We start from the raw sequence: 18,785 nt of genomic DNA, 5'->3' as shown, positions 1-18,785 counted from the left end.
CTTAACTGTGGCAGAGCATAAATACAATTCATACAATTTAAGTATATTCTCCCCAAAATAAATAAATGAAATGCTCAAGTGCTCCCGGCTCCTGAAACATCCGGTGTTTCATCAAAATGTCATACTCTGCGGCATCGCTTTTTCCTCATTTGGGGCAAATGCTATTTTGCAGTAATTTCCGAAGTGGTCCACCTGTGCCTTTGGGCCAAGAGACTAGTTATTGTGCAATTAAATCTTCTCAGCTGAGATGGGGGGGGGGGGGGGGTTACACCCCCCAAAAGGAAATGAGTATCGGGGTCCATAACCTCAAACTTAGACCTCAACTGGTTCACAAGAACTTGTGGTATTCATTTTAATTAGAAATGCGGGGTGAAATTGGTCCAATAATTAAGAGTTCTTATGACTACCTTTGTAGAGTATTACCACCATTACACATGTCACTGATGAGACATGTTGCCCGTGTTGCTGTGTTGATCTTCCGTGTGGAGAAGTGGTGTTGAGAGATGTTGAGTTAAGGTTTGGTTTTATAGTACCATGTATAACGTGTGCTTCTGTTTTCCAGTCTGCGTAGTGTCAATATTAAATGTGGAGAACATACAATTCACCCCACAGGCAGAATTCTTTCTTAGAGTTGATACCAATTAGAAGGCCATTTGAAAACGAATGTGTACACATGGTCTGACCTTTGTGACCTACATCCTATGAGCACAAGCTTGTTGATCAAAATACTGGAACTCCGGTTTCAACACGATTGACTTCAATAATCGGTTTGTGATTGAGACGTTGCTTCCAGCTCCATCATCTCATTGGGGAGGTCTCATCCGTCCCTTGTTTTTGTTGAACTGCACAATATACATTTAAAGTGGACTCTTCTACATTTCTCCCAGCTCATATTTGTAAAAGCTTGTTGATCTAAACCCCTCAAACTCAACAACAGCAGGTTTAGTTTGGACCTTATTATATAATTAATATTATTATTATGTTAACCTTAGAAGTGTCATTGAATTGTTAAAGTGATGATGACCTGCCACCAACAATGAAAAGCTCACTCAATGTTCAGGACTTCAGTCCTTGTGAATGATCAAGAGAAAAGATCAACCGTTTCCCTTTGATGTAACATCAGAAAATAAAATGTACATTTCGAAATATTTATTCCTTTTTAAACAATTATGAACTGAACATTTTTGAGAGTGTGGGGGGGCTGGAGAAAACCCACGCAGACGTGTTTTTTTTCCAATTTTTTTTTTTGTGAACCCAAAATTGTTGGGTATGTATGTGGGCGAACCGGAGAACCCGGAGAAAACCCCAAAAGACCTAATTGTCTTCTGCCAATTGTAAACCAAACAATGTTTGGTGTGTGTGGGCGAACCGGAGAACCCGGAGAAAACCCCAAAAGACCTAATTGTCTTCTGTCAATGGTAAACCAAACAGTGCGAAACCGGAGGACCCGGAGAAAACCCACGTGGGAAGGCAAACCAACCTGAACACATCTGTGAACATGTCATGTAATACATCTATTTATGGATACCCATGTTCACATATTTATGTATTCTATTTGATGACATCTCATTTGTTCTTGGACGTTCAGGGTTGGTCGACCTTCTACACTCTAACCAGACACCGGATACCCGTGCACCCTGAAGTTGTAGAGGCACGTTTGGTCATCATCCCCCCAGTTTGTCTTTATCTCCAGCTTGATGTGGCTGAAGACATCTTTGACTGCGACCTGGTCAGAGACGAGAGAGACACACGCGTGAATGAAGGGCGTGGCGCTTTGTGGCGGAGATGCAGACCTGGTTCAGGTCATGCGTGCTGCTCTGCTTGACCTTTGACACACTCACAGGCAGCTCAAAGGTCTGGGAGCTCAGGCCGTTCGTGCTGTACACGAAGCTCCCCAGGTGAATGCCTTCGTCGTTGTCGTGCACCAATCCCTGGAGGAGACGGAAAAAATACTTTTTTTAGGGACGGAACAACGGCGCCGAGCAGGCGGGACGCGTCCAGGAAAGCTTCTGACTTACGTAGACGGAGAACTCCCTCGGCGCACTGTTGATTTCCCCGGTGAGTGACTGCCTTTGTGTGATGTGGCCGATCGTGACGTGCGTGACCTCGATGGGATGCGACAAGGAGACGACGGCGTGTCCCTTGGCCCCCGCAAAGCACCAGCACGCTCCGGGGGGCGACCTTGAGTGGTCCTGAGGAGAGACAAAGAGTCAAGGTTCAGCGCTCGCAGGCCATCCGCGACGACCGGTGTCTCCGCGTTCGTTCATGATAGGACGTTCCTACCTGGATGATTCTTTGGTGGTCGGTGGAGGTGGTGACCCAGGAGAGCAGCTGGTCCATTATTTTGTCTTGTATTGAGGTCCGGAACGTGTCTGAGGACAGGCGGTGGAGGACTCTGGCTCCTGCAAGTAAGGGACACAAATACAAAGTTACAAACCACACCGCGTCAAACCTGACGAGACGATGATGATGATGATGATGAAGGCAAAGGCGAGGACTCACCCTCCGACTCCTGGGCGAAGTTGGCCATTGTGTCTGCGACGGGACTCAATCGGCTCATCAGCTGCGTGAGGGTGGTGATTTGCAGGCGGGCGTCTTGCAGCTGTTTGCTGACGTGTACATGCTGTGTCACTCCTGAGGGGACACAAAGCAGGGACATTCAGAAAGGGGACGGACACAGCGACGCCAGTAAGAGCAATAAGTGAAGCAAAGACTCACCACCAGCAAACAGAAGCAGGAGGAGGAAATACATGATCTTTGATCTCCAGTCCCGTTTGAGTCCCGTCGTCTTCAGGTGGATTTTGAACATTTTTTTTTTCTTATTGGGCTTGTTTTGTTCACCCCTGACTCCCTGGTTTGGGTTTTGTTGACCCCAGGGGTTGAGATACCTGAAGATCCTAAAAGATGTGCAGGACGTTAGCGGCGACTCGTTCATTGGTGGAGAACACACAATACTAACGTACCTTTGCAGCAAGCCGGGAGCAGCTTGTGGTGCCTCCTGCAGATGTTCCTGGGTCACCGGGGGAGGTTGACCCCAGGGGTTGAGATACCTGAAGAACCTAAAAAATGTGCAGGACGTTAGCGGCGACTCGTTCATTGGTGGAGAACACACAATACTAACGTACCTTTGCAGCAAGGTCTCCGGGTTTGTGTCTGGGTGGGTTGAGTCATCCCGCAGTGGTGATTCCTGCAGATGTTCCTGGGTCACCGGGGGAGGTTGACCCCAGGGGTTGAGACACCTGAAGATCCAAAAAGATGTGCAGGACGTTAGCAGCGACTCGTTCATTGGTGGAGAACACACAATACTAACGTACCTTTGCGGCAAGCCGGGAGAAGCTTCTGGTGCCTCTTCGGTCTCCGGGTTTGTGTCTGGGTGGGTTGAGTCTTCCTGCAGTGGTGACTCCTGCAGATGTTCCTGGGTCACCGTGGAAGGTTGACCCCAGGGGTTGAGATACCTGAAGATCCTAAAAGATGTGCAGGACGTTAGTGGCGACTCGTTCATTGGTGGAGAACACACAATACTAACGTACCTTTGCAGCAAGCCGGGAGCAGCTTCTGGTGCCTCCTCGGTGCAAAGGGTTCTTCTGAGGATGGCGTCTCTTAGTATTTCCATTTCTGGAAAAAGGTGTAAAACACAAAGGGGCGAATCATCAGCAACACACATTGATAGGAATAGACACTTTAGCTTGGATGTTGTGTATTGTCACCATGAACAATAAAGTGAAGGAATTAATGAAAGCTAGAAAATACAATAAACAGCATATTTGTCCTCCTTATCAGTGAGCCAATACACACATAGAAGGTCTATTAAACTATACAACAATAAAAACTGAAATTAGATTCAGGTTTTGACATTTTTGTCAAATCAAGGCTTGAAGCGTTTTAAATGTTTAGATGAATGGTTTAAAGTCTGCAGCTTTGCTGGTAACTCACTTGTTTCTTCTTTGTGTTGAAAGGAGAATGGTTGGAAATCGGGGAGCTCGGGTCAATGTGGCCGCTGCGATCAGTTGACTGAGCTGAAATGATCAATTCTTGTGGGTGTTTGGTTTATAGGCGCCGAGGATTCCACCAGAGAATCTGAGGTGAGTTCTACGGAATTCTACTGTTATTCTGCAGAACATTCTACAATTCCACATGCAAATCAGGTTTAGAACACAGGAATGTGGCTCCTGCCACTGACTTGACTGACTGTATGAACAACTTAATTAACAATTTGTATTGTCAGCAAAGTGTGTCATTTGCCCAGTAATTACAAGTTAATTTCTGAAAATGAACTGATTTGTAAAAACGTTTTTACAAGAAAATGTATAATTCACCAAATATGCAGACTGAAGTTTTCAATATTACTCTAAATGACAACGTACTTAAAATGGCCAAAAATCCACACAAAGTACAGATTTTAAACAGAATCCTTTTCACGTAATTACATAAAATCAGAAAATAAATCTCAGAAGTACTAAAGTGTATTTAATTTTACATTTGCAATACAATACTCTGTCTTTCACAAAATGACGTATAAATAAAAAAGCATTTTTTAGACTGCAGTAAAGTGTCCAATCGCCTCCACGTTTAACCTTTGAAAGATCTGATAATCAACTCCATCCTTAGTCATTGATACGTATATATTCTGCATTATCAATACACTCTTATCAGACTCACGCCCTCAATGACTGCTTTTGACATCCTTTATTATAGTTTTAATGTATTATAATTAGAGTATAGAGAGCTTGGAAAAACAGTGTTTTTGTAATTTAATGTTTAAGCTTGTTGAAAATATATATATATAAGATCTTGATCATGACATGATTCAGGAAAGAGTCTCCTTATATTAGCATCTGAAGCAATTCATAGGTTAGGTGGGTTTTCTTTTCATTGTGTATCTGATTAGATATTTGATGTAAACATAATCAAGCCTAACAAACTTATCCCGTTAATCCCTATTGTTTGTTTCGCTCTCTAAAAAGTCGCCAAAATGATGATCAATGCTGGCCTTTCACAATAAGATATCCTGCCTCCACCACCTCCAAATAGTGCAATAAAAGCTCTCTACACGTCGGAAGAAACCGCATTAACTATATTTCTCACGGAATCAAACAAATAATCAAACAATTTACAACAATCTGGATATATTTAGCTGTCAGAAAATAAAGGGGAACACCTGTGGGCGTGACCTGGTGTGTAAACATGTTACTGGTTAAGAAATAAGGGGCCCTGAGACCCCATGAATGAATGTAGAATCATTCAGTTTCATCTAATCAAGCGTAGCTGAAGGAGTACACGCTAATCAGCCTAATTCCACCAGTCTCCGGTTCATGACGTCTCCTTTAGAGCAGTAATGGAAAATTCAAATGCACCGCAATCTGGAAGAAATGCAGCTTGACGTTGATCGACAAGCGACAGTTGTTGCTGTTGGATCTGTGATGAAAAAGTATCTTTTATTAACCAAAGGAAGAAGCAGATGTACAATAGATGTATTTTTTGTAGGAAACAGACCAGGCCTGTTGTAGGATCTACTGTGGTTGTTTTGCGTGCATCCTTTTGTCTTACAACAGAGATTGTGTAAGTGTAAGCCTTAGTCACTGACTCACAGCAGTGTTGCACAACACATGCAGTGCAGATACTAAGGCAACACTATGATACACATGAGACAGTTGATGAACTCCCTAAACGTCGCTAAGCATGTCTTAGTCTGGGTGGATGTGGCGGACAACATAAGCCTCCATGCAGCCTCTGCCAATCCAACTAATAGATGTTCTGGATTTAAGGTCACAAGATTTCTAACTATCCTTGGAAATGGCACACCTGCGCTAACCTCTGCAAATAGTTGCTCTACCTCTCAATTATTATTAAATGCGAATTACAACTAAAAACGTATCACACTCATACTCAAACAACAAATTGTAGTACCACTTTAGTTTAGTTTACACAGCAGTGGGGCATGGTTTCATATTCTAAATAACTCTGAAAATGTTTTATTTTGGCATTATATATTTAACTGGTGGCCCTGTATCACCACTTGTAAAAGCTGTAAAATAAAGTACTAGAGGTTTTTAATTAAATACTGGAATGCAGTCTGTTACTGTGCAACACATCCGCTCCAAAGATTTTCCCCCGGAGGATTCTCCTCCGCCCCCCCCGATGCTGTTACTTCTTCTTTCCCTGTTTCTTCTACACCATCTTTTTGAACCACATATTCTTTCCGATATGCAACCCCCCCAGGACCCCACCCCCCTCCCAGTTTCTATTCTTCCCGCCTTGATACTGCCTGTCGAGGGCTTGGAGGCACCTCAGTGACAGGAATCAATATGCCACACTTGCTGCTAGTGAGATGGCCTTTGATGTTTGAAAGAGCTCTTGAGGGGAGACAAATTATTCCTAGTTTTTGATTTTAGATTAAATTACTGCATGATAATGGGTTATACGCTCATAATTCTTTAATGATGTTTAAAAAACATATCTAACTCTTGCAAATCATGAAATGAAGTAGGCCTTCTGGGATTTTAATTAAGTTTTCAGTTGATTTAAATAAATGCATTATGTATGTTGGGCACTTAACAGAAAGTTGACTATGGAAATATATTTCATCAAAGTTAAACCCTCAGCTTCTCTCAATTTTTCCTAATTCTTATCATGCAACCTAAACAATATTAACTGTGTTAGGCTGTGAATATGAAAATGTAGCTAATGGCTCATTTTGATGTATGTATAATACAAAGACTCACCGAGGCAGGAAAGCTTTCGCAACGCCTGTTCTAATTCTCTGACATGATAAAGCTTTTTGTTCGCTCTTATTATTCATTGGTTAAACTGCTGAGTGAGCTATTTGTTGCCAAAGCTGCCAAAGTGCAGCTGTTCCATTTACAAATTGTGAGAGGTCCCACTCGGCCCTCTGGAAGTGTGACGTCTCTACATCAAACCGCAGGTGAAGCAAGGTGCGCACTTCATAGCCGCAGGGATTCTCATTCTTCACCACATTTAACCTTTAGACATTTAAAGGTACTGGTTAGAGACTGTTATATATCAGGTTTATCCTGATACTCTGGACACTCAATCTGCAAACAAAGTAGTTATATACCATGATTAAATTAAATCTTTGTGTGTCAGCAGGTGCTCTCTGGTGCAGCATAACATGTTTTTCAGCCTTCACCTTGGAACAGCAACATGAAATATGTCGTGTTTTGTAAAAGTACGGAAGAATGTGCTGAAAGATATTCTGCTAAAAGTTATTTTCTTTTTCTTTTTCGGGATCTCTTTGATCTGCTGCTGCTTGTCTGCTTCATTTTTAACTAACTGGCACATTGCTGTATAGCTAAAATGGTAGTGTACTAAGTCTAAATGGGGCTCACACACAGCAGAGGTGCCACTGAATACAAGTATACCATACTGCATCAATAATTTTTTCTTAATTTTAATTTTCATTGACTGATTGTGGATAAAAGGTTTGTTCAGTCTCTTCGAAAGGACACATTTCTAACGGCATCAGTCTACCTTTTTCTAATGAAAACAAACATACTATGCACTGATGTGAAAAAAGCTATAGATAGCTGTTGCAGTTACTCAAGAGAAAAAAAGGTCTTGGTCGAGATTCTCGTGACAGAAAGGTCATGCTGGTTGCCATGACAGCCGCAGATAGTGGCTCTTACATGCGGCAGTGTTGATGGCCGAGGCCGAGGATGCAGACAGGAAAGACAACAAAAGAGTTTGGCCTTCCTCAATACACCCAGAAAATGTATTTGCAGGGGGTGTGTTCAAATTTAAATCAATATTTTCACGTGGCTATGCAAAGTGTCTGTGCGGTTTCACACAAATTATATCATGAGGATAGGTATTGTGCGTGTGATATAAACAAAAACCCTCTAATAAGCATGATTACAGGACATTTGAATTCTCAGACGACAGATGAGGGAGCCGCTATTCTCATATCTCAGCTGTTGCTAACGAAGAACAGCTTGAGCCTGAGTCTTCAATCTGTGACGTGACACCCGGGCCAAAGACCCCGAGCTCGGCTGTCGTGTCCTGCCTGGAAGGTAAATCAGTAAATCTGTCAGCGTTACTAAGAAAAGCAGAGGGCCTGTTCTGCTAAATAAGGCAGACAAAAAGCTGTGTAGCTATGAATCAGAGAACAGAATGTAAGAAACTGCCTCGATAAACACACACACACACAAACGCACAAGTATTCTCTAAAAGCTAAAGAAGCACAAGCACCCACCCACCCATCTTCCCTTTGCTGTTCATAAGCAAACAGCCTCAGGCTCAGTGAATGAGCACGTCAGCGGTGGGCTGACATTCTGTCACACACAGTGTGTTTAGAAACAGATGCCTCCTCCTGTTCGTTTACCTTACGTACCAACAGAGCCTGAAATATCCGTGTACATCCTACAACATATGGGGGGGATGCGGGTACTTTTGGTGTAGAGCAGACAGAGAAGGTGTATTTCTGTCAACTTTGGAATCCAAACAGGAAAGTGTGCTGCGATATAAACAAAAACAGATTCAAAGGTACGCAGAAGTAGGGTACACGTCTGGTGGAGTTGATCCTCATTAGCGTGAAGGGAGACAACGAGCAGCGCGCCTCAGGTATATCTGTGATAGGGTGGCTTTACCACCAGAGGATGAGAGGACGAGGCAGGCAATGCGCCAGGGTCCCCCCCCCCCCCCCCCCCTGCCCCCCTCCCCGCAGCCAGAGACACTCTAATTAAGGAGCACAGTGGGCCGAGGGGGCGAGAACAACAGCTCTGCATTGTCACATAATGATTTTCTTATCATCTCTAGTACAGAAAGCGCTGCGCATGTCTCGTCTGAGAGGCACGCCTGCATGTCTGTTGGAGAGCCCCTCTCCAGTAGCCGTCTGTAGTCACACCTAGAAATGGGAAATCACAAAAGCCTTGGCGCTGTTTTCAGTGCCCTGACGGCGACAACACGGCACAGCGTCATTCGATGGATGCAAACGCAAGCAGCTACAGACGCATCGGTCTTCATCCATACACTGAGGGCTTATTTTCACTCTCTCATCAATCCATTTTAAAGAGGAGGCTAGTCACTAGCCATTCACGTTGATGCATGTTGAAGCCATCCACAATATTGCGCTGCATAATCAGTGTTACATATTTATATCTCTGGTTACATTTGTGTAATTATTTTGCCGCTCGTCACATGTCCAGATGGACAATGACATGGAAGGCAAATACCTGCAGAGAAGAGAAAGGGGTCATTCAATTTAATGTAAATTCTGGACGGAAGTCTTTGTAAGTGAAAGTGCAAACACGATGTCAATGCCATCTTGCACTAAATACAGTCAGGTGGAAGGGAGTCTTCTTTTGGAAAACTTCTTCAGCATTTCGCATGGAATATGTGTTCAAATGTATAGGTTACATTTTCAAAGTACCTCCCTATATATTCAGTTACAATCTGCTCAATTACTTTCAGAGCCAGTTTTCCAATCTGTCAATGTAAGTCTTTTAAAAAGTAATGGCAATGGATAACAACAAAATATGCAGTTAGATTGTATCAGGTTTGTACAACTACAGCAGAAAAAACACATACAAACATTAGAAAAAAAAAACTGGAACGAGGCTGGAAAAAAATGATGATAAGAAATGGGTGGTGGACTGAATTCTGGATGAAAATGGAAATGTAGTGGGCATTTGACCAGATGGGTCCTGGTCTGCTTTGCGACAGCAGCAGATGCCCTGAGATCCTGGGCCACAGAAATGCCTCCAGTCGCCAAACACCCGAGTGCTAAAGAGGCCGAGCCCCGTAACCCCGCCTTGTCACATGTGCACTCTTTCTGATACAGAAATGTAGGTTAAAAGGTATGTCCGCTTCCCATAAATCTCTGCCTCTGGGACGATCATCTGGATGTACATCAGCTGTGACTTGGTCAAATAGACACAACCCATGAGCCTTGAATTATTTCAGCTTTGTTGGCCTTTAGATTGAATCTGCTGCTGTCTATGCGTGTCCCTTACACAAGTCATCTTTAAGTACACTGCAGTCAGACAGCCAGAGACAATGGTCACACACCACGTGATGAGTGTCATGCAAACAGTGGAAGAGCGCTGCCCCCCCGGAGCAGAATAGCAACATGTGACTCTTCGTCTAAAGCGGATGCAATGCTTCTCTCACTGATCAGGCGATGAGGTTTGGGAGGTGATGTAGGACTTTGGCTTTTGGGATGACGACACAGCTGCATACCAAGCAGAGGCCGCCACATGCTCTTCCAACGGAGCACGTGGCGGCCTCTGCTTCTCCCTCTAGAGAGCATCTCCCTCTAGTGGACCAGACAGCAAAAGACGGGACTTAAAAGTATCAAAAATGTTTTTGGGGCTGAAACTCAGGTGCTGTATGATAAGACAGATAATCCGTACTTCAGTTACTATCAACCTGTCAATACTTCCTGAATTCCCCGGCCTGTCTCTATCCAATGTCTGACACTAATCAATCCCATCAGCCTTACCTCAAAAGCCTGGTCTGCTAGCATGTATTTATCAAACACAAATAAATAAGTGCCAGTAAGCATGTATGAAAAGATTTACCTGATAATGTAATACATCTTAAATTTAAAAAAAAAGTTGTCTCAAGCTATATTAATGGCTATATGTATTCTAAAGGGCGGATGTGGACCACCATCCATGTTGGTCTCACGGTAAAAGTGGTTTTACGTCATTAAGGCCGAGGTGACAGATCGGCCCGAAGGCTTAACGCAGCCTCCTCGCTGGCAGGAAGGAAGGCACCACAACAAGTGCTGCTGTACTGTTCAGGCTGTAATATGTTAAACCACAGCTGGTGCATTGATCTGTTTTGTAATATGATATTTGTGTTACAGATTATGCAGTAAAGCTCATTCTCACATCGCCTTACGAGGAACTAAACAAACATTTGGGATTGTTTCTAGTGTTACAATTAATGGATGACATCTACAACTGGGAACCGGTCCTTGAGTTGGTGCTGCATCTGATATATTTGACATTTCATAGAAATATTCAAGAAAATAATCAGCGGATTAACTGATAATTTGTTAGTAATTATTTTTCAGGCACAGTTATCAGTCTGTCTTTATCTAAAATGTTATGTAACAGAAACGTGTCTTCTTATTGTTGTAACTGCCATCTTCAATTTACTGAGTACCCCAAACTGAATTGGAATATCATCATACTTTCACTAATCCAGATGCATTAATGTGTCCATCCACATCTGTCGACTTTTAATTTTTTAACGATGAGTGCCCTCTGGGGGACAGATGTAACATTACAAAAAGATGAGAGTTGAGGTGAAATCAGCCCGAATGCCAGCTCATTGGCAGACTGTGGTCCCATCTCCACCTCCCTAAACCCTAAAGCCTAAACCCTTAACTCTAAAGACTAACCCCTAACGCTGAACCCTCAAGGACTTAAATGACATCTTGTAAATGGTTGAGGGTAAAATTCTGTGAGGGCCTTATATGATGAAAATATGAATGGGACAGCACTTCGCTGCCACGTGTCCCGTCACCATGACAACGTCAAATCATATGATTTACAATTAATGGTATTTATTTCATCATTTTTATTTCCGGATTTGAACCTTTCAGGCTTTAGGAGATCATTTTAAATACCGTTTGTTGTCAAAGTTGCTTTGATGACAAAAGTTTGTATTTTATCATTAAATTGTTTCTTTTCCCCATTAATCCTCAACATTATCGAATGGATACAATTTAATATGACAGTCTGAACACACTCCTCTTTGTTAACCAAATGAGTTTACACTGATCCATAGTTAGTCAGAATGAACGAAGAGCACTTGCAGAGTTCAGGATCTTGAAGAATACCAAACGGGAAGCAGCTCAGATCTAATCTTAATAAAACCTCAACTCATTCCAAATGGACAGACGCTTGATGTTCAGTTGCCGATGAAGTACCCGGTTTATTCAGAACCTACATTAAATATCCAACACAAACCAGAACATAACTTTTTATTCAAGTATTAAAATGTAAAGCACATTATTCTGAATATCAACAAAGTACGAATCAACACAATTAGAAAAAGCAAAACTGTTCAATCTCTCCTATTTCTTCTCCTAAATCTTACCCAGACATGTAATGCATAGAAATGTTTGCACTGTAGCTTTAGGGAACTACAATCATCTGTCCCAGAAATATTTAAGTTGGTCCCTAACTAAAATGCAAAGGTGATGAAAACGCAAAAAGAGGCTATTTGATGTACGCAGCTGACCATTCAAATTAACAAACAAATGTCCCACTAAGCAGGTTACTGCACTTGGCAAAGCACGTTCACACAGCTGGATACGTCACATGGGTTTCTCAGCGTTTGGACCAGAGCCTATTTATGAAGAAGTTCATTTGATAGACATTAAGAGACATATTTCATGAACCGTGTAGTATTAGTACTTATAGTGAGATAGTAACACTACAAACATAATGCGGTTTAGCTATGAAGAAACACCAAAATACAGACAAACTGCTAACCATTTATTTGTAACATGCTTGATAATTATCAAAAGTGAATATAAGAAAGGCACAACAAAATTGAGATCAACACCCCAATCTACATCAGACCAATTGTTCCTGCAACCTTTTCTTTAGTTTTTCTTCAAAGTGTAGATTATCTATTTAAAGAAACAAATTAACACTGGTCTTATTTTAAATGGCAAAACGAGCAGGAAAATATCCCAGCTTGACAGGGACAACGGCATAGATATTTAAAGAGCTTTTGTGCCTTTGATTTGGTTAAAGTGGTCTACATGCCCTTTTATATTTGACATCGTCATAAATCTGGCAATTAGATGAGCTCATTACCAACAACTGAGGTAATGGGCTCAAAACCTGGGAGGCATCTTGACCAATGAATGAAAACCACAGGGGAACATCCTAATGCATGTAAAAAGTCAGCAGTGAGCCATAGATTAATATTGTTATTATTTAGGTGAGAGGGGTAGCAAAAAAAAAAAAAATGAAAACAATTGACATCAACTTATAGCCACTATAACAATAGATGGCTGCATGAACCTGTTTGCTCGGAGCTTTTCACAGAGAGGAACCGTGACTCTGACTTTACTGAGGAAAAAGAAAGAAGGAAATACTCCCTTACAAAAGTGCCTGTCAGTGCGTTTCGGTTGAAAATAAAGGCTTTCTATTGAAGCAGTGACATTTTGCCATGTAACACAAGTAATTTTCTTATATCTAACTGGATAAAACCAGGAATTTGTGCATAAAAAAAGTAATCTCCAAAATAGAAATAAACAAACTTTATCTTTACAAGATAACTTGGATTTTCAAAATAATGTACAAGTACAACAAATTGCAACATGATTCCTTTGAATAAGTGCATTAGCGAATGGTAGGAAACTGTAATACAGGAATGCACTGCACTCAAAGTATTTTCCTCCACATGTAGCACTGGAATAAGGACAAATGAGCAAACAGAGGAACGAGTTGTGGGGTGAAGTGAGCTCTTCTGCAGCATTAGAAGCCTGTCTGCCGAGGGCCTCGTCTTCAGCCTTCCAATAAGGGACGGCCAGGCTCAGAGCAAAACCTGGAACCGAGTCATGTCCTGCGCAAGGACACTCGGCAAAGTCCTACAATGTCTTGAGTCATTTAGATGCGGTCAGTCCACCGTGATGTCCTTCTCTCTGAGCTCCTCTGTCACTCGCACCAGGTAAGTGGGGTCTGGGTAGCCAAAACTGTCAGGAGAAATAAAAAAAAAAAAGCCATCACTGCATCTGTATGAGCTCAGGCAGCAGGTGCCATCTATAGTCAAGGACATCAACTGAGAGCATTTCATTGTCAGGAACCTTAAATTACAAACTGTCAATCTTTACTGGGACATTTTCTGTGCTCAGGCTATTAAATCAAGTCTCGATGGCCATTTGCCTCCAGCTAAAGAGGCCATACATACCAACGGGGGCCGCCCCATATTGAGGTCTTGTGGTGAATGTCATTCCAGGTGATGACATTTTGCATGCCCGTAGTCATGGAGGTACCAATGGTGAAGATAAGGCGCTGTTCAAAGGCCCGGCGCAGCAGTCCCAACACGCGGTTCCCCTCGGGGCTGTCGGGGAGGTAGGCCACGCGGTCTGTTCCCGGGTATCGGACACCCGGGTTCGGATGTTCAGGCTGTTAAAACAGGATCGGTTTTTTAAAAATTAATGGTTTTATAAAAATGTGTATGTCTGGCACTTTTGCTACTACAGCTACACCTTTTTTTGAGTAGTATGTTTGAAAGTGTGGTGTACAATAATTCATCACATGTCCTGTAATAGGTATGAGTTAATATTATTAATGCAGTTGTTAATCTATTTCCATTAAACTGAAGTCTCAGTCTACAGTACTTCTCAGTCTGAAAGTCTAAAAATAAGTCTTGAGATTTCTAGGAAAAATTCTGTCATCGGGGTTATCTCAGTCTGGATGGGAAATATAAAAGGAAAGCCTCCATTACAAACTGGGCTCATGGAGTTAGAAAGCCCTCTGAGGCAAATTTATGATTCGGGGCTGTACAAAATGAATTGACAAATTTGATTTACCAGGCAGAGACTAAAGAAAATATACTGTTAGGTCCTTTATAGGACATGTCAAAGGACAAAGCCGTGGAAGATGCAGTATAAAAAGGGCACGGATGGAAGGAAATGCGGCTACGTATTTGTTAGACTTCAGGGGGTGGCGACACAGAGAGAGAGAGAGAGAGAGAGAGAGAGACAGAGACTAGCATGAAAACACTACAGGACCAACTCCCTGGAGTATGGCTTTAAGGTCAAAGTCCCTGAAGCAATATTGACCAAAATTAACCTTGTTTCTTTCAAGCTCCACACAGGTTTATTCAGCTAATATGAGCTTTGTTCACAAAGCTATGTTTTTGGTTGTTGAATGGATGTAAAAAGGAAGGTTTGTGCATTTGGAAGAGCCAGCTAGTTTAGAAAAATGTACTAATATCAACATCCATAATTGAAGTAAAGACATAACAAAATTAACTTATGATACTTGACTTATTTTTTAAATTCTTCTAAGGCATTAAAATATTTCAGGTCTTATGATTTGTATTATTCACTGAGAAGTAAGCGGGTCTGCACACTGGGATCCTTCTCAAAACGAAGGGTTCTTCCAGTAATGAGTCTGCCTCTGTACATGTTCTTAGTTCTCAGTCTACTCACCGCCTGTAGGCCCGGCGGGAAGCTGTAGATAATGCAGATGCACCCGTATCCTTCATAACCAGGAAGTTCCAGATCGGAATCTCGCTCTACGATCATTGTACCATTAGCAGGCTGGTTCCCGATCAACTGGCCGTACACCAGCCTGCACACTGGACACGCTTTCTTCACCTTGAAGGCTTGGTCCAGACAAGAGCGGCAGAATGAGTGGCCACACCTCTCCAAGGTGGTCTTCTCCACTATGTCACCCATGCAGATTGAACACGTACTGTTGTCCTCTGCCTCACTACGGGAAGGCAGGCTGGACTCCGTGGCCTTCCTGTGGGCGGCCTCGTGGAGCGCGGCGCAGGCCTCCTCGTCGGCAGGCTTCCTGAACCTCAGCTGCTGTCTCTGGGAGCGCCGAGGCTGGGGAGCCGGAGGCTGAAGCAGGCTTCCCTCGCCGTTTGGCTCCAGGACTCCGGCGAAGGGCAGCAGGGCCCTCTTCCTCTTGGGTCCCCCTTCCTGTTTGCTCATTTCTTTGCGGGCACAGCGGCACAAGTCAATGAAGGCTTTCCGTGTCTCGCTAGAGATGGGTCCGTCCATCACCGCGCCTCCACCATTCCTGGAGGCCTCGACCGGCTGCAGCCTCACGGCGCAGCAGCCCCCCCTCTCCCCTCGCCTGATGATACCGGCGCTCATCCCCTGCCGGTGCTGGAAGTCGATGAGCCAGGGCCGCCCAGCCGCAGCCAGGTAATCCCACACTGCCTGTGAAACCAGCAACTCATCACTGCCCTGGCCAGCGCGCACACTCATCTCATCAGAGGAAACTGCACGGAGAGGCAAACAAGAGTCATCAGCACATTTGTAATAGCAACTACAAACAAACACAGTTTGCACTTGTGTATGGGGAAAGAAATCCGGATAAAGAAGTTACTATGCGCTTTACCGTGTGGCTATTTTTAAATGCATTAAGAGGAATCATTCCACCTTGGCTCAGACGTGGTTACAACGGTTATTTTTTCAGATGAATGCGATTGCTCGACTTTAGTATTTTTTTCATCGACGTGGGCTAATCGAAAACAAACACATCTTACATTTTAGTAAGTTGAAGTGCATGACAAAGTAAATACGACATCGCGAGCATCTCTTTGAGCGTCAAAGGAAAAAGAAAAAACACACACACACAACAGGCGCTAATCGCTGAGGACGGATCAGCTGTTCGGATTCAAACTGTAAACAAAGACCTCAACACGAGTCTGCCTGCAGCCGCAGGCACTTCTTGAGGGTTGAGCTATTACCTTGTGATCCCATAAATGTCTTCAATCGTGAATAAAGCGTCCTGTTGAGCAGAAGGAGAGGGGAAGACAACCCGAAGGACAGGAGCTAACGTTTATCTCAGCTGCTCGGCGACGTCTCTGACTGAGCCATTCTCCGCGGGACCGAGGGGTGTGAGGTGTTACGTGGTGGGTTTTCGAGGGGGTTTGGAGGGGTTCAGCAATTTCGCAGCGTAGACTTGAACGTAATTCGCGTGATCGTCTAGCTGGTCGACCGCTGGGTACTTGGGCACCTCGCCCTTCGCCGGGGAGGATCCGTGTGGATCAGAGAGCGCGGTGCTCCATCGCAGGAGGCCTCTGCTATCTGACTGCGGTCTATCCGTGGGTCGTTACTCCTCTGTAGTCAAGGCATGACAGCCCAACGCGTTCCCGGCGCGTGTCTCTCTCCAGGTTTTCGACGGTCCACCTTTTTCCCTCGGCTGCCAACCTCCTCCTCCTCCTCCTCCCACCCCACCACCACCGCGAGTGTTCCCCGGGCTCGCCTGTGTGTGTGTCCGCCTCGTACGTCCTTGGGCTCGGCGTTAACACGCAGCAAATAGCGCTTCTCCTCCGGCTGCGACCTCGCTACCTGCGCGACGGCTCCGTCCGGGCAGATGCTCTGCTCGTTCTCCTCATGGTGAGTCCGTTCCTCCGCTTGAAGACGGCGTCCTCCCTTTTGACTGTGCAGGAGCAAACACAGCCTCCCCATTTATGAGAGGACCGGGACCTGCGAGGAAGAGAAAACAAGTGGTACCAGGAAGCTCGTCACTGGGCTGCTATGATTGGCTGGCAAATGGTGGTTTATTCTGTGTGTGGTTTTTTTGTTGTTTTCTTTTTGCTTCTTCCTCTTCATGCTGTTGAGTGAATCATACTTTTGTCGTGATTAACAGCTTCATCGATAACAAAGCACTTCATACAGGACGACACACAAGAGTGCAGCCCACGCGCCATCGAGGCGATACCCACTCATCCAGTTATGAAGCAGATGAAGCTGTCTCTCAGGAGACACCGACAGTAGGGCTGTAATTGTCCATACTTTTACCTTAATATATTAATGTTACATTATGTTTTTTTGTTTTATTCGACCACACATTTAAGTATTACTTTTTTTATTAACCTTCACAGGTATCCTTATTGATGCTGTTCCTTGATTTGTGTCTTTTAGAGGGGTCCCTAAATCGGAATCCAGCTGCAGGGTTGTACACCTGGGTTGAACTCACGAGACAAAAGCTCACATGAGAACTCTTGATTAACAATAATATAAGGTCCAATTCTGTGGCTGGTTAAGATAAAAAAACAATAACGTATATCAGAAGAAGGGGGTTGACTGAGCTTCTGAAGACGAACAAAGGGCCGTGACATAAGTACACAGGGTGAGTAGCGCCTGAGAACCCAGCACACAAGTGTGTACAAGTAGTCTGCACACAGGTTGGTTCTTTAGAACACAGGGTGATTCATTTAATAAGGTTTTACCAGGAAACAAAAGATGTACCTAACAAACGCACTATGAAGGAAGATGATGTAAGATTTCTTCCTCTAAACATACATCCTCTCTGTATCCGTCTGTAATGAGTAAGCTCTCATCGATCCTGAAGAACTCAGTGAATCATTGTTATTCTTGTTTTACAGATTTTCCATGTTGATTAGTTTTACTGTCCAAGGGAATTTGGAACATTTAGAAATCCCTGACGGCCTACAGCTAGAGCAAAACCAGGCTTTCACTGAAACCATGCTCAGATCTGCCTCCCCTTCTCTTTTGGTTTTTGGTTCGATTCGGGGGCTGACGGTTGTCCCCTAACTATCCAGGCCCGTGCACGTTGGATCATCCTGGAGCTTTAGACCAGCAACATCACGCTACTCACAAGGTCGTTACACTCTGTGCTGAGGTATATAGAAGGAAGAGAAGTGTACTGAAAAAGGGGGCGCGACCCCTGTTCAACAACTAAGTGCCGGTCACCACAAGATTATAAAATGACGCACAAACATCTTATCAGATGACCCAGAACACAATGTGGCTCCGTGAGAAAGGGCACCGACTGTGAACATTCCTCTCTTGTTTATATCATTGTTGTATATTACAACAAACTAAAGGAAAAATACATTCTAATTGAATGTTTGTATGAAACAAAATAAACATAAAAAACTCAAATGTCAAATGAATTCCCTTTTTATATTTGTCTAAAGCGGGGGTGCCCACATTTTTTTTATTGATGGCGCGCAATCGACTGGTACTTCCTTCGACCAGTCGATCACGATCAACCTATTGGGCACCCATGGTCTAAAGCATGAATTCATGAAAATAAATGATTATCTTACAACTTCCTGTTTTCTACAATACAGATAATTGTATTCAT

At 43.6% G+C, this 18,785-nt stretch overlaps 1 protein-coding gene across 1 annotated transcript; it reads right to left on the bottom strand.

Annotated features, from left to right (window-relative positions):
• Positions 1 to 11,887: 11,887 nt before the first annotated feature.
• Positions 11,888 to 17,535, bottom strand: dtx3 (deltex E3 ubiquitin ligase 3). Its single transcript, XM_037480727.2, has 4 exons — positions 16,417 to 17,535; positions 15,143 to 15,945; positions 13,894 to 14,111; positions 11,888 to 13,678 (listed from the first exon to the last, which is right to left on the bottom strand). Exons 1-4 carry the CDS (start codon positions 16,427 to 16,429, stop codon positions 13,603 to 13,605), a joined length of 1,110 nt encoding a protein of 369 aa, XP_037336624.1. The 5' UTR covers positions 16,430 to 17,535; the 3' UTR covers positions 11,888 to 13,602.
• Between the last annotated feature and the right edge of the window lie 1,250 nt (positions 17,536 to 18,785).

This window comes from Pungitius pungitius, chromosome 1, assembly GCF_949316345.1.
Source record: "Pungitius pungitius chromosome 1, fPunPun2.1, whole genome shotgun sequence".
NCBI classification, from domain to species: Eukaryota; Metazoa; Chordata; class Actinopteri; order Perciformes; family Gasterosteidae; genus Pungitius; species Pungitius pungitius.
Note: the sequence above shows the minus strand (reverse complement) of the source record. Positions and strands in the feature narration are given on the sequence as shown.

Excerpts from the sequence above, each read along its gene's own strand:
- dtx3 (XM_037480727.2), bottom strand. Across the intron at positions 14,112-15,142 it reads TCCCGCCGGGCCTACAGGCG|CCTGAACATCCGAACCCGGG; the intron begins GTGAGTAGACTG and ends CTGTTTTAACAG. Across the intron at positions 13,679-13,893 it reads ATATGGGGCGGCCCCCGTTG|TTTTGGCTACCCAGACCCCA; the intron begins GTATGTATGGCC and ends TTCTCCTGACAG.